The sequence below is a fragment of the Mandrillus leucophaeus genome, unplaced genomic scaffold (genome assembly GCF_000951045.1).
Source record: "Mandrillus leucophaeus isolate KB7577 unplaced genomic scaffold, Mleu.le_1.0 Scaffold614, whole genome shotgun sequence".
Lineage (NCBI taxonomy): Eukaryota > Metazoa > Chordata > Mammalia > Primates > Cercopithecidae > Mandrillus > Mandrillus leucophaeus.
The window spans coordinates 296,637-310,207 of record NW_012106631.1 but is presented as its reverse complement, the minus strand read 5'-3'; the positions used below and the strand labels follow the sequence as shown (position 1 = coordinate 310,207).

The 13,571-nt window shown below is 35.1% G+C and overlaps 1 protein-coding gene across 1 annotated transcript in view; it reads right to left on the bottom strand.

Moving 5' to 3' along the window:
- Window positions 1-13,571, bottom strand: part of ITGA4 (integrin, alpha 4 (antigen CD49D, alpha 4 subunit of VLA-4 receptor)) — an 85,885-nt gene that overhangs the window by 32,155 nt on the left and 40,159 nt on the right. The window contains exons 10-14 of the mRNA XM_012000039.1: window positions 11,282-11,376; window positions 9,876-9,966; window positions 9,266-9,311; window positions 8,747-8,901; window positions 5,904-6,058 (exon numbers count right to left, since the gene is read on the bottom strand). Of these exons, the coding sequence (XP_011855429.1) occupies window positions 5,904-6,058; window positions 8,747-8,901; window positions 9,266-9,311; window positions 9,876-9,966; window positions 11,282-11,376 (542 nt within the window). The remainder of the gene's footprint in view (window positions 1-5,903; window positions 6,059-8,746; window positions 8,902-9,265; window positions 9,312-9,875; window positions 9,967-11,281; window positions 11,377-13,571) is intronic.

Genomic DNA, 13,571 nt, shown 5'->3' with positions numbered 1-13,571 from the left:
TTCTTCTTTGGAGTAAATGACATTTCATTAAGCTATGTGCATGTATCACTCAATAATATAAGCAAAGGAAATTATAAAACACACAAAAAAATTTACTAATCAAATACACATTTGTTTTCCTGAAATTACTATGGAAAAAAGATGAGTTTTAGAAGTCACCTAAAGATTTACATAGCAAAATAAACTCCCTGTATTTCAGAAATCTAAAATTCAGGAATTTGAGAAATCAAAGAAAGAAAAGAATTAACTAATCTACACAGGTAGGTTGATATCACGATTTTAATAAAACACGCTAAGGCCACTGAATTCACTGGCTCTCAGAATATCTCTGGGGACAGGCATTCTTTGTTCAGCAACTAAGCCAGTAGTTCTAGCTTTATCGGAAATGCAGACAAACAGGCAATCTTTTGCTTCTTTTGTTATCCCAATGTAGCACCCTTCTTCTCTTCTCAAATATCAGGGGATATTTTGATGCAGAGATTCCATCAAGATCAACCAAGAGATATCATCCATCAACATTTCAAGGGAAGTTTCACTACCATGGCTGCTCTAACATGTCTAAAAACTGTTTCGAGTTACAGTTTGGATTTCTCTAAATCAAAACTGCATCAAAATCATCCCTTGTCCTAAGAAATCTCTAAAATTTGATGAAGTTGTATATTTAAATAAAGCAAAAACAAAGATTTTCATATACTTACATAAATGGGGAAACATCTTTTCCATAGAGGAAAAAGCAATGTCTAATAGAAGAGGATTTAAATAGATAAAACACTAAATGGTATAAATGAAATTAACCATTTCCCTTATATTTCAGAAATATCATTATGAACTCTTTAGCAAAAGCTAATAATTGTATGGCTCTGATGGCAAAAATTAAAGCTTGGCCTAATTATAATCAACTAAAATACAAAGTTTTTTTTTTTTTAAATTAAAAAAAAAAAGACAATTTCTTCCTTATTTTTTGAGGAACAAATTTTGACCAGTCAAGCAAAGTAATCCTGTGTGATACTATTTTAATTATGATTAGACTTAAGAAAACTGATTCCCCTACAAACCAGATAAATGAACACATAGCCTCAGAAAAATAACATGCCAGAACAAAAATCTACATGACAGTGATATAGATCCTTATTAGATTATTAAAAATGCACCTCTAGTCCAAGAAGATCTAGCATAAAACTAAAGAATTGTGATTAAAAGAGAGTAAGTTTTTAAACGTAAATTTTATATAAACTTAAGATCTGGAGTCTTTTTGACAGCCGAATTCCCCACCATCAAAGAACACAATGGATTTTGTAATAAAGTTTAAAGGCTTTCATTTGCATAAGGTAATCAAAGAATTGTCAGCAAAAATAGAAGCAAAATTCAATCTTTTCCTCACTTTTAGGTCTCCAAGGCTTTTACATTTTATATCTGTGCCATCTTTGCAGCTCAATCCCTTTAATAGTCAATTCCAACAATTTGCTGATTGTACTGGGATCTCCGATTGAAATTTCTTTCCTGGTCCTTCACCCTCTTGGTGTGACCCCTCCCCTCCTTAGCCTGCTTCAACTTCGCAACCAAAAATATAACCATTCCTTTGTATATTCCCTCCTGCTGCATGCTCCTTGCTTGCTTCACTCTCTTGATCAAACCACAACCCTGGTTAATTGTAACTCTTCATCTACTCCTGCCTGTAAGGTTGAACGTGACTGGGGAAAAAAACATAAAAAACAAACAAACAAAAAAAAACCCACACAAACACACAGGCTACACTCAGTTTATGACAATGAGTGCAAGTGGTCCCAGACACCATCTGACAACCACCCTGTATTTTGTTACTCTCACATTCTCCTGGAAGACTATTTCACATCTTCCCAAACTCCAAATACCACTTCCTTCATCCATACTCTGGTTGATGAGTTTGCTTCTTAGTTCACTGAGATTATTAAAACAATCAGACAAGAACTTCCATAGTCCCCATCACATCTACTCAGCACCTGCAAGCACATACTCAGATGAACCATGCACATACCTATCTAGAACCAACCCTTTCACTTGTACATTTAATCCTTCCCTTTTTGCCTTCAAGAATTTAGTTTCAGCTCTTCTCCCCTGTCACATATATCCCAAGTTTTTCACTCTATTGCAGCATGCCTATCAGCATAAAAACATGCTAATGCTTCTCCCATCTTAAAAGACAAAAACCCAGAGAACTCTTCACTCCACTTCAGCTACTGACCCCCAATTCTATTTCTTTGGTCACCTTTGAGGCAAAACTTTTGAAAGAATAACCTATAACGCTTCCAATTCCTTTCTTTCCCCCACCCCCTCCACTACTGTCTGAAATGCTTTTGTCACCACCACCAACAGCCTCCACATTATAAATCCATGGCGAGTTTTCAGCCCTCGTCTTATTCGATCAAGCTGCCGTATAGAAAACATCATCATGCTTTCCCCTTTGGCTTTATTCACTTCACTTCCAGGATGCCAAACACTGTTGATTTTCTTCCTTTCTTACTGATTGGACCTTCTTATCTCCCTTGTGGGCCTCTTCTTGCCAACCTCTTCATGTTGTAGGGGCCCAGAGTGCAGACACTGACCCTCTTCTGATCTCAGCCATCTTAATATGATTTTAAATACCATCCATATGCCAAAGATATATTAAGTTACCTTTCCTGTTCTCTGCCTGTCCTCAACTCAAGATGAGTATATACAAAGGCTTAGTTGATATTTACACTTAAAATAGGTCTCTCTAGCTAGCAGGCCCATGACTGAACTCTAGAATTTTCCACTCAAAAGGTGTTCTCCTGCAATATTGTCTCAATTGATGAAAACTACATTCTCCAAGTGGCTCAGGCTAAAGACCCTGGAGTCATCATAGAACCTCTTTCTCGGATGCCAGACATCCAGTCTGTCAGCAAATTGTAATTTGGATGTCAGCAAATTGACTTCGACTACTTCTCACCATATCCACTGCCACCACTTTTGTTGGAACCATCTCTCACCTGTGTTACCACAGTAGCCTCTTCTCCATGTGTCAACTCTTTATCTCCTACTCTATTCACAACACAGCAGCTAGAGTGTTCCTTTGTATACCTGTTAGATCATGTGACTTCTCTGACAAAATGCTGTTATAGATCCACCTTTCTCTCAGAGAAAAAGCCACAGGTTTTGCATAATCTCTCCTTCCACCATTCTTCCCTTTGCTTACATTTCTAGCCCTCCTTGCCTCCCTATTGTTCTTTAAAATAACCAGGTACATTCTTCAGGCCTTTGACTCAGCTTTTCTCACTGGAATACTCTTCTTCTGAACCAGGTGTTCTCAAAGGATGGGTCCCCTGGGAACTTTGCAGAAATGCAAATTCTCAGGCCTTACTGCAGACCTACTAAATCAGGGATTCTAGATGCGGCCAGCAATTTGTGTTTTCAGAAGCCCTACAGGTGTTGCTATTACACCCTAAAACTAAGAACAACTGCCCTACATATCTACATGGGCAACTTCCTTACTTCCTTTACGTCTTTGCTCAGATGTCATTTTCTGAATGAAGCCTACTCTGAGTATCCTGTTTAAAATTGTACATTTCACTCCTTCTCCAGCACTGCACATTTCTATACTCTGCCCTCCTTTTTTCATCACCCGTATCTTCCAAAATACTTTAAAATGCATATTTTTATCATATTTTTTTGTCTCACCCCAGTAGACTATAAGCTCCATGAGGGTAATAATCTTTATATGTCCCATTCACTGGTATATACAGAATTTGACACAATGTAAGTACTCAATAAATATCAAATTAATTGAGTGAATGGCCAGTAGGGACAACTATACGAGTAAAGCATGTCCAACCGACAGGCAGGCAGGGAGTCCTCTGACAAGTGGGGATTGTGGGCGGAGTATATAATTAACAAATGTCACTTCATTTCATTGTAAGGAATGCAGAGACAAAATAGATACATATGTTAACACTCCCACTCCTGGTACCATGGTACCAGATGTGTTTTATGGAACACAGGAACAACCCAGGCATCCCAACCGTTATGCATCTTCTTTTCTAGTATTAGGAAGATGGAAGAATTCAGATTGCTGTCTTATGTTTTCAGACTGTAGAAACTTAAGAGTGTTAATGTTTCCTAATTCCTTGGGCTATCACCCTGGTGGAGGTGGGAAATACACTCATTACATTCCTATACCTTCTTAAGTAACAGCTACAGCTCCTTGACAGAACTCAAGTTCAGGGTAGCTGCAACTATGGTTCTTATCTTCTGTGTGGGTTTGTTACAAAGGAGAGGGTTGGAGTAACTTTTTGCCTTTCTATATGAGTTTTAAAAGTGTTCCAAACACAAGCAAGGTAACTTAGGAAGAGAAAAAGATACTGAAGGAAACGATCATTTTTAAAAAGTCAGCCTTGGCAACAGACCAAGACTCCATCTTAAAAAAAAAAAAGTGGCAAATTTCATTATAGACCTCTATCTTTCTTGTAACACAGAACATGTACTGGTTAAGAATACTGGCTCTAGAGTTAAAGCTCTGTTATTAGTTGTGTTTGCCATGTACAATCCCAGCAGTAAGTGCTATCATTTAATATTTGCAATGTGGTACAAAGGCAATAGCTGAATCCTGCTACCATCAAAACCATGGTAACACTACAAATATACATGCAACAAAACACTTACCTTTGCTAATCATTTCTGCTACAAATTTGCTCCAAAAAAGGTGTACAATTTTGATGATCCCTTATTTATAGGAACGATGCCAAGAAACACAGGACTAAATAAACCAGATCACTTCTGCAAATTTTTAACACAACGTGTTTCTTTGTGAACATCTAATGTTGGCCCTTTTATTGCCTTTAAAACGATCTCAATATTTGTCTCTACAATTGGCTAAGGTAAGTAAAACGACATCTATGAAGCATGAAAAAAAGAACCTCTTTAATTCCTATCATATAAATGATGGTTACATTAATATTCTATACTTTTGGCTCTGAACCATCTAATAGCTTTATTCTAGTACAACAATAAAAACTGTTAAGGGAAATGAGGAAATAGCATGGGGATTATTGCTCTTAGCATTTAATAGTATATTGAAATCTTGATGATGCTTGCTTACACTTGCTTGGAATAAGTATCTAAGGGAAAATTAAGCCCTAAGCTGAAGCTACTATTTGAAATCCCAGAAAGGGCTCCTGGGAATAGTTTGGCTTTTCGTGACAATAGATTTTCTGATGAAGTACACTGTTCCCTAATGAAAAAGACCTGGCACGGCTTCATATGATAAAATTTGACCAATGTGAGGAGTGCGATGATCAGTTTGGGAATGAGTGTTTTAATAAAAGAAACATGAAATCGACTGTGCTTTGGCAGGACATACCCCAAACCATCATGAGAGCTGTCGTCCTGGCCCACAGATGATCCCCACCATGCTACAACTGAGCGAGTTCCCACTGACATCACTGACAAAGCTGGCACGGAGACAAAGACATAATCCAAAAGCAGCCATGTTGTATTCTGCTTCATTGGAGTCCTATGAAAAACAAACTAACTTCCCCGCCTCCCCTGACCCACCCCAAGAAACGTACCATGGAAGAGATTTGAGGTTCAGTTGAGCTAGTGAAGATGTGTATTTCTAGGCAAGTAGATAAAAGGGATAGGAAAAATGAAATTTTAGAAAGGAAAAGGCAAGTGTTTTCAAATGATGAGGTCAAATGTGATAAACGTGAAAAAGGATGATACAATAAGAGGACTCTGAATTACTTGGGTTGAGACTGTCTAATACTTTAACTGGAGCAACAAGGTCATAGTTTAGGAGGGGTAACAGTTGCTTTTATCTACGTTTTATAAAAAGACACCAATACGATAAGTTGCTCTCTATCAACAACATTGAAGTTCACATATTCATTAATAAAAATAGCTTACATTACCCGCATAAATGCTTGATGTGTTCTACAGTTAGCTACTCCGCTGGACACTTGTATGCTTCCTGTAATCACGTCAGAAGTTCCATTAGAAGAAAAATAGAATCTTGGTGGAGACTCTGTCTTTCTGTTCACATCCAAACTCATGTTATAAAACAAAACTGCAAAAATATAGAGAATCACAGTTAATCTATTTACTGAAATACATCTATTGTTATTTTTGAAGTGCTAATAGTCAAAGTTATATAGATTACTGGAAATAATATCTGGAATTCTCTTTATTAAACAGCTTTTTAAAGACTAACCTGAAATATGAAAGAGAGAACAATTAAAAATACAAATTTTACAAATTGCTTTTATAAATAAAGATTTATGAACTTTCCTCTAGATTTCTATTAACACTAAAATCTTTAGTTATTTGCTTAAACCTCCTATATATAAAAATGTAAACATTGTTGCTAATAAAAGTCTTGCATAATGGTTCAGATTCCTTTGGAGTCATTTTTTCCTCAGAACATTGACTAAGAAAGTATAGACACAGCACTTTGCTCAAATGTTACTTGGAAAAATTCTATCTTATGTGGTTATATGACTAATTTTATATATGACTTTTTTTAAATTTTAGATTTGTTTGATCTGAAGGCTTTTTATTTTTTATACACGAAGTGAACACATGATTAAGTCAAATCTACGTATACGGTTTTCTTAAAAATGTCATCTTTCCAGTCTTATGCCCTGATTATCTGTCCTTCCTCTACATGTTATTGGTTTCTAGTTTGACCTTCCAGTGTTAATTTGTGCAATTTTTTAAAAAATTCTCTCAATAAATTTTCTAGCGGTTTGGCAGGGTTTATTTCAAATCTGACATAGTAAATATTCATCTGCTCATGAAGATCTCCAAATTATTAAAAAAAAAAAAAAAAGAAAAGCAAAAGAAGAGAAAGAACTGTTAAAAGCAAACAAAAACTTCCCAGCCAGATCTTACCAAGAAAGTGAGACCCAGTTCACGAATCTAAATGGGTTCTTTGCCATGCAAGCTAAATATAATATTCTTCTGAGGTGTCACTCATTATATAGAAGCAATAATTCATATGTGATAGTTTAAAGAATTTATGTAATTCTTGACATGTTCATTTATATTTTAGGAGTAACTTACACTTCTAGAAGAATTTTACCTACTTATTTCAAGGAAACAAGCATAAAATCTATATTATTCTTTATACATTTCAAATAAATCCTTCAGTCATCTTTTTAGTTGGAAAATAATGAAGTCCAAGTCAATTGGATTTCAAAATTATAACTGAGATTCAATACCTCAGAGAAATAGCACTGCAACTGAAATAGCTATCTACAAGTTCATTGTCCTGAGTTAAGAAAAAGAGTAAATGAAAATGAGGTGAAAAATAATCCACTACTAGTAAGAGTCAAAATGTCCTGGTTTTATTAAACATGCTTGCCATGTGAATTATTTCTCCTGGGAGTCATTTTGTGATAATTCTAAGATATGTTTCTCTAATAATGTGATGATTATTTATGTGTTTCATATGTTTGTCTTCAACTATTTTTAAAAATATCTGGTCACAATGGAATTGTTAGTAGAGAAAACACTGGTTTTACATAAAAGGAAAGTGCCCCATCTACTCAGTGTGTGTCTTTCAGATTATCCATCAGCTTGTCTGTGTTAATGTGTAATTTACTGTGTGGTCAGGTTCTCAAACTGCCATTTTCAAATCAATAACTAGATGAAGGCTTGCCCACCCTCTTATTACTGTAGCTCTGGCCATGACTTTTCCAGGGCACTATTAAAAATAAGTCTGATCTAAAGCAGAGATATCAGAGTCATTGTGTACCTTTCAGGTACAGGCTCATTGTGTACCTAATGCATACTGAGACATCTATTACATATCCATGGTATTATTTAATAAGTATGTGGGCCCTTCACGCTGTTTAGATAACAGCAGCCTGCAGGGTCATGAATACAATAAACTCTTGACAGGTCCTAATAGAGGATCATAAATATTGTGAATTATTAATCTCTAAATGATATGCCCAGATATGCTCTTCTCCTACCACAGGCTAGTTTCACTAGTAGTTATTTTCATATCAGCCTAAATAAAACAATTAGGAACATTAATCTGCTAGAAAAATGCTTATAAAGTCACATATACATGATTTGGAATTCGCCACCATGATTTTGGATGAGCTGTATCAATGATACGTTCTCCAGAGCAGATAATTGAGAGTTGTCTATACATAGGGAAATGGGTATGGTTCTTAGGAGCTTGTAGTCGCAGTAAATTGTTAACGTGCATATTATTTATATAAGATAGAATCAGGTCTAGCTTCTTCAATTTTTAAAATATTTTTATGATTATTAATTTTTTGAGACAGGGTCTCATTCCATTGCTCAGGCTGGAATGCAGTGGTGTGATCATAGCTTGCTGTAGCCTGGACCTCCTGGGCTCAAGCCTCAGCCACCTAAAGTGCTGAGATTACAGACATGAGCCACCATACCTGGCTTTCTTCAATTATTGAAATTGGATAAAATATGAAGAAAGAGATTTCACGGGTTAAGCTCAGTTGGTTTACCTTAAACTAACATAGCAAGAGATACTATGTCCTTTGCTTCTCATAATGTCTAAACAACTACAGCCTTCTAATGTGCCCAACTCATTAGTTAGAACAATGCAAGAATCTGGACGATGGAGAGGAAAAGTATGCATCAGGTAATTTCTCGCCCCTGCTCTAAAGATCTCCATGGTGAAAACCGGTGAGGGCTCCAAACAGGACTGTGGGATTAATGAAAGAACCACACACCATGAAGGATTAATTTTGTAAGGCATACTCACCAATGTAACCTGGAACTTCCTTGCCCTTATATGAGAAACAAAGTGTTAGATCCATGCACACAGAAGGCCATCCATTTTCAACACAGTCAAATTTCGTTCTATTTACTGACTCAGGGTGGCTTAAAGAAGCTTCAACAATGACTACAGGTCTTGTCCTGAGAAGGAAATAAAATTAGCAATGTTAATTACAGAATTATTTTTCCTTAAGAAGTGTATTTGTTTTGTCAGTTTACATTGACCAAGTAATTTCATGAGTCTTCCTTATTATGTGTGTACATACTAATTACATTTCTGTGCACAGGGAAAAATAACTTTTTATTTAAATGTCCAAAAATATTGACTTTGATGATTTAATTATATCTCTGTAAGGTGAAAAAAATACCCTAAAGTGCAATAATTAAACTTCAGAATACCAAAAGAGTATCATGAGGTCACTACCACTGCTGATTTTAAACACTGCCTCCCATCATTTACAATTAAACCAAATTGCCATTAAGCAGTGAAATATATCAATCTTACCTTAGCAACACAGCAGAATCAGACCGAAAAGCACCAACTGCTACATCTGGAGGATAAAAAAAAACACAGATTAATGATCATCATTAGTCAAAGAGAATTACTTTTCAGCCATAAGTACTGAACTACGTATCACCTTTGACTACCTAGAAACACTACTTGTAGAAAATTAGAGACTATATGCTAACATCTTACAATTCATTCCTCTTTTCTCTGAATCTACTCAAGTATAACAGTCATCCCATTATGATATATCATAAACTTTATGGTAAAAAGAAGTTTACTAAAACAAAATTCAATTTTTGGACTAGAAACATTCAAATTTCCTTTCTAAATAAGTTTTCTTTCTTTTCCTCATTATCTATTTGATTTTCATGAGTGCTTTCATTTTTTCAAAAACACAGACTATAACATTGAGTAACTAACACTGTTAAGCTGAGGAATTACTTGATCATTTTAGGCCCATCCTTGAATTAAGGAGAACTTTAAAAATGAATAAAAAAATTATCAGTAAGATGAAGTCTTTCATACCAGTATTATGTACTTCACTATAAAGCAATATCTATAATAGAGCTTATTCCAATTTATAAACTATGATAAACTAATTACTCACCTACATATCCATTATTATCTGCATCAATTTGTCCTGATATAGACTGTCCAAACATACTTAACGATTTGCTGATCTGAAGTCCTTCAATTCTCTGAAAAATAGGAAAGTTGAGTGGGAAGTAGTTTTTGAATACTAATATACCAGAGAAGCAATGATTTAGCTAAATAATGAGCTTTCCCAGGCATGCCTTGGCACATCTACTAACAAAGTTGCATTTTAGTTAAATCAAATACTTTCAAGAGTGACAAATTTTCCAGCTTGAAATGAACAGACGATATTTATTTTGTGACTAAAAAAATTTACTTTACTTTGTGAGCAAAGGGAAAATTATGTTGTACAGATTTTCTAAAATAGTCCTGACTCCCTCTCAAGTCTTTTCAGAGATAGGGGTCTCACTATGGCACCTGGGCTGGCCTGGAGCTCCTGGGTTCAAGCAGTCTTCCCAGCTCAGCTTCCTGAGTAGCTGAGATTACAGGTGCACACCACCATGCCTGGCTTCCTTAAGTCTCTTCAGGCTCTATATTTACTTCCTTTCCCAACATGAACAATTAAATAAGTAATTTGGAAAACAAGATGTCTATAATCACTTAGTGGAGCCTATGACTGAGGCTTTTGATAAAAGCCGGCTTTTTAACAAGAACAATCCTAGCCAGATATGTACTTTCTATTCCACATGTCTAATTTCATGTTCACATACAGGTTTATAAATATTAAGCTGATATTCATACTAAGAAAATTACTATTTTTGTTTACTAGGCAAATACATTTCTTTTATGTCAATTACAGAGAACCATTTGCTCATTTTTGCCTAATCAAAAATAACTGCCAGCTAATATTTCCATGCAAATATCAAGGAAAAAACTTTTCTTCTCTGCATATGAATGTCATTTTTTTCTAGGCACTGAAATGCCATGATTTTTCAGCATACAAAAGTGAAGTCAGAGTAAGATTCTGAGACATGATTAAAGTGCTGTCATCTTACTACTCAACAGTGAAAGAAACCCAGAGTATCATATGTGTGTTTGATCTCCCTGTGCAATCTTCATGAAATATGGAGCTCTAGCCACAAGGCGAAGACACAGTTAATCAAATCCAAATGGGCATATTTTAGAATCATATGGATATTACCTCGGAATACAATTTAATGAAATACAAAGACAAATATTTAATGGTCAATAGATAAGCTAGGGTGGAAATGAACTACAACTCTTATTTATGGAAAAAGGGAGTTTGAAGAATTATTAATCCCTTAAAATAAGATCATTTGTCACTGTAAGTAAACGGTGAAATGAAGTGTGAAGTATTTGAAAGAGAAAATTAAGAAAAAAGAAGTCCACATAATCCTGGAAGTTTTAAGGATACGCATTATAAGCAATGCTTCTTTTGGAAATAGAATAGTATCTTACCTGCGAGAAGGCTGATGAGACCCCATCTGCACGGCCATTGTAAATATAAATAGCACCTTGCAAGTCATCTTCTTGCGGAGCTCCGATAGCAACATCTATCCAAGAATTTAAACAGTGGAAAAATAAATTCTTGATACAAAGAATGCAACTTCGAAAACTAACCTAATGAACCTTAATTCATATCACGTAAGAAAACTCTCTTTTATGAAAAATAACAGTCTTCCTCAGACAGAAAAAAATAAAATACGATCATCATCATATACAGGATTGCACACAATAGTTTGTACATGGAAGAAAGCAGACTGGAAGCATCTGAGAGGCAACCTAACAAAATGATTAGGGCATGGGCTCTACAGACAGACCACTGGGGTCTGATCCAAGCTCTGCCACTGGGCACTGCCATGCTAGGCTGGGTCCATTTCTTAATCTGTGTTTCAATTCTCTCACTTATATAATGGGATCATAATAAAAAACACTCTCAGCATAAAAGGATATAACTTCTGCAAAGTGCTTAGAGCAGTGCCTCGCATGTAATAACTTCTCATAATCTATGAATATTTTGATCATAAGAATTTTTACTTTGGGAGCCCAGACTTACCTTATTTGCAAAATGACTCTTAACTTAATTCCTATTCCAATGAAAATGATTAAGGTATCTGTTAGAGATATCTGCACACACATACACACAGGATTTCAGAAAAAGGATTTGTTATGTAAAATAATGATTATATCACCTTTCTGTATATAATTATGTCAGACTATGATACCAAGGGAAAAAAAAAGATCTGATCAACTAACATAAGAAAACCTGAGTAAATGACATGGTTAAGTGCTATAAATATATAGTACAAAGGAGAAAAATAATATTCTACAGTTGCAAGAGCATTTCATTATTTTACCAAGTATTGTCTATTTATGTACATATTTATTTATATGCAATGGCTTTTTATTACTTTAATAGAAACCTAAAGTACTTTGTCTTCATGATATTATTACCATCAAACTGAAAACCTTTTTATAAACAGTGGTAATTTTTGGCTACTATTTCAATGAAGATAAACATATCTTTGATGTATAACTCCATGCTAAACAATGTAAAATTGTAAAAATGCAAAAGCTTTTCTAGTTTCAGTTAAAAAGAAATGGTAGACACCTATATTTACTTTGTTTATACATACTAAGGCTAGCCTCTTTTGACTTGTATGAAGTTTTTCAAACTTTCATATGCAAACATGCCCATTCATTTATTCATTCATTGGACAGCTAGTGAGCACCTATTATATTCCAGGCATTTGCCAGGAGCTGGCAAAACAGGGCAGTACCACAGAAGGAAACTTATTGTTTAGTGGGGAGGAATGGCAAGTAAGAAGAGACTAATGACATAGCATGTGAGGAGGAAGTGGTGGAAATTAGGGAAGGCTTTTCATAGAAGATGATGCCCAAGATAAGATTAAAGTATCCATAGCTCATAGCCAGGTGAAGAAAAGGGGAAATGCAATTTAGAGATGGGGAAATGCAATTTAGAGATAGGGAAAAGCCTGTGCAAGGGCAGGGAAGCAACAGGCAGCATGGCACATGTGAAGAATGGCAACTCGTTTGGAATAACTGGAGTCAGATTTGTGCAGAATATATACATATAGGAACAGAGGAGCAAGAATCGGAAGGAAGAGAAAGAGAGGAGGAGGAAAAGAGGGACGTGAAAAGAAGGAGTGGAGAAAAGTATCTTATAGCCATTGAATGGAAGACAGCAATTTCTTTAATCAGGGCTGGGTTTATACTTCCACCACTGTGGTTAAAGCTGTAGAATTTGCTATACATTGATTCTTAACACATGAAAAAAATAACAAGCCTTGTTCATGAAGTGGTTGATGTAATTCTTACAGTATCTGTTATTAGCAAGAGTGATCTAGATTAAGGCAAGTATTTAGGAAAAATACTGATGAGCCTTTTCAGCCAAAATATTTAAAAGGTCCAAATAAATTTTTTTCCATACAGAGGACACTTCAATCTTTGGCTATCACATATATAGATTCAAACTCTTGCTTCCTGGATTACACCTGGATATGTTATATAATAAAGTTCTAGCTATCATTATTCAAATGAGAAAGATACATTTTGAAATATATATAAATGTTTTCCAAGCCTATGCAACTTAATTTGGGATACAATATACAGAACACAGATATTTAACGATTGCTTTTACTTCTTATCTGAACATTTTCATTCTTTTAATATAAATCAAAATTATTAGCATTAGTGTCGGCCAACACTTATGTTTACAATGTAGGTA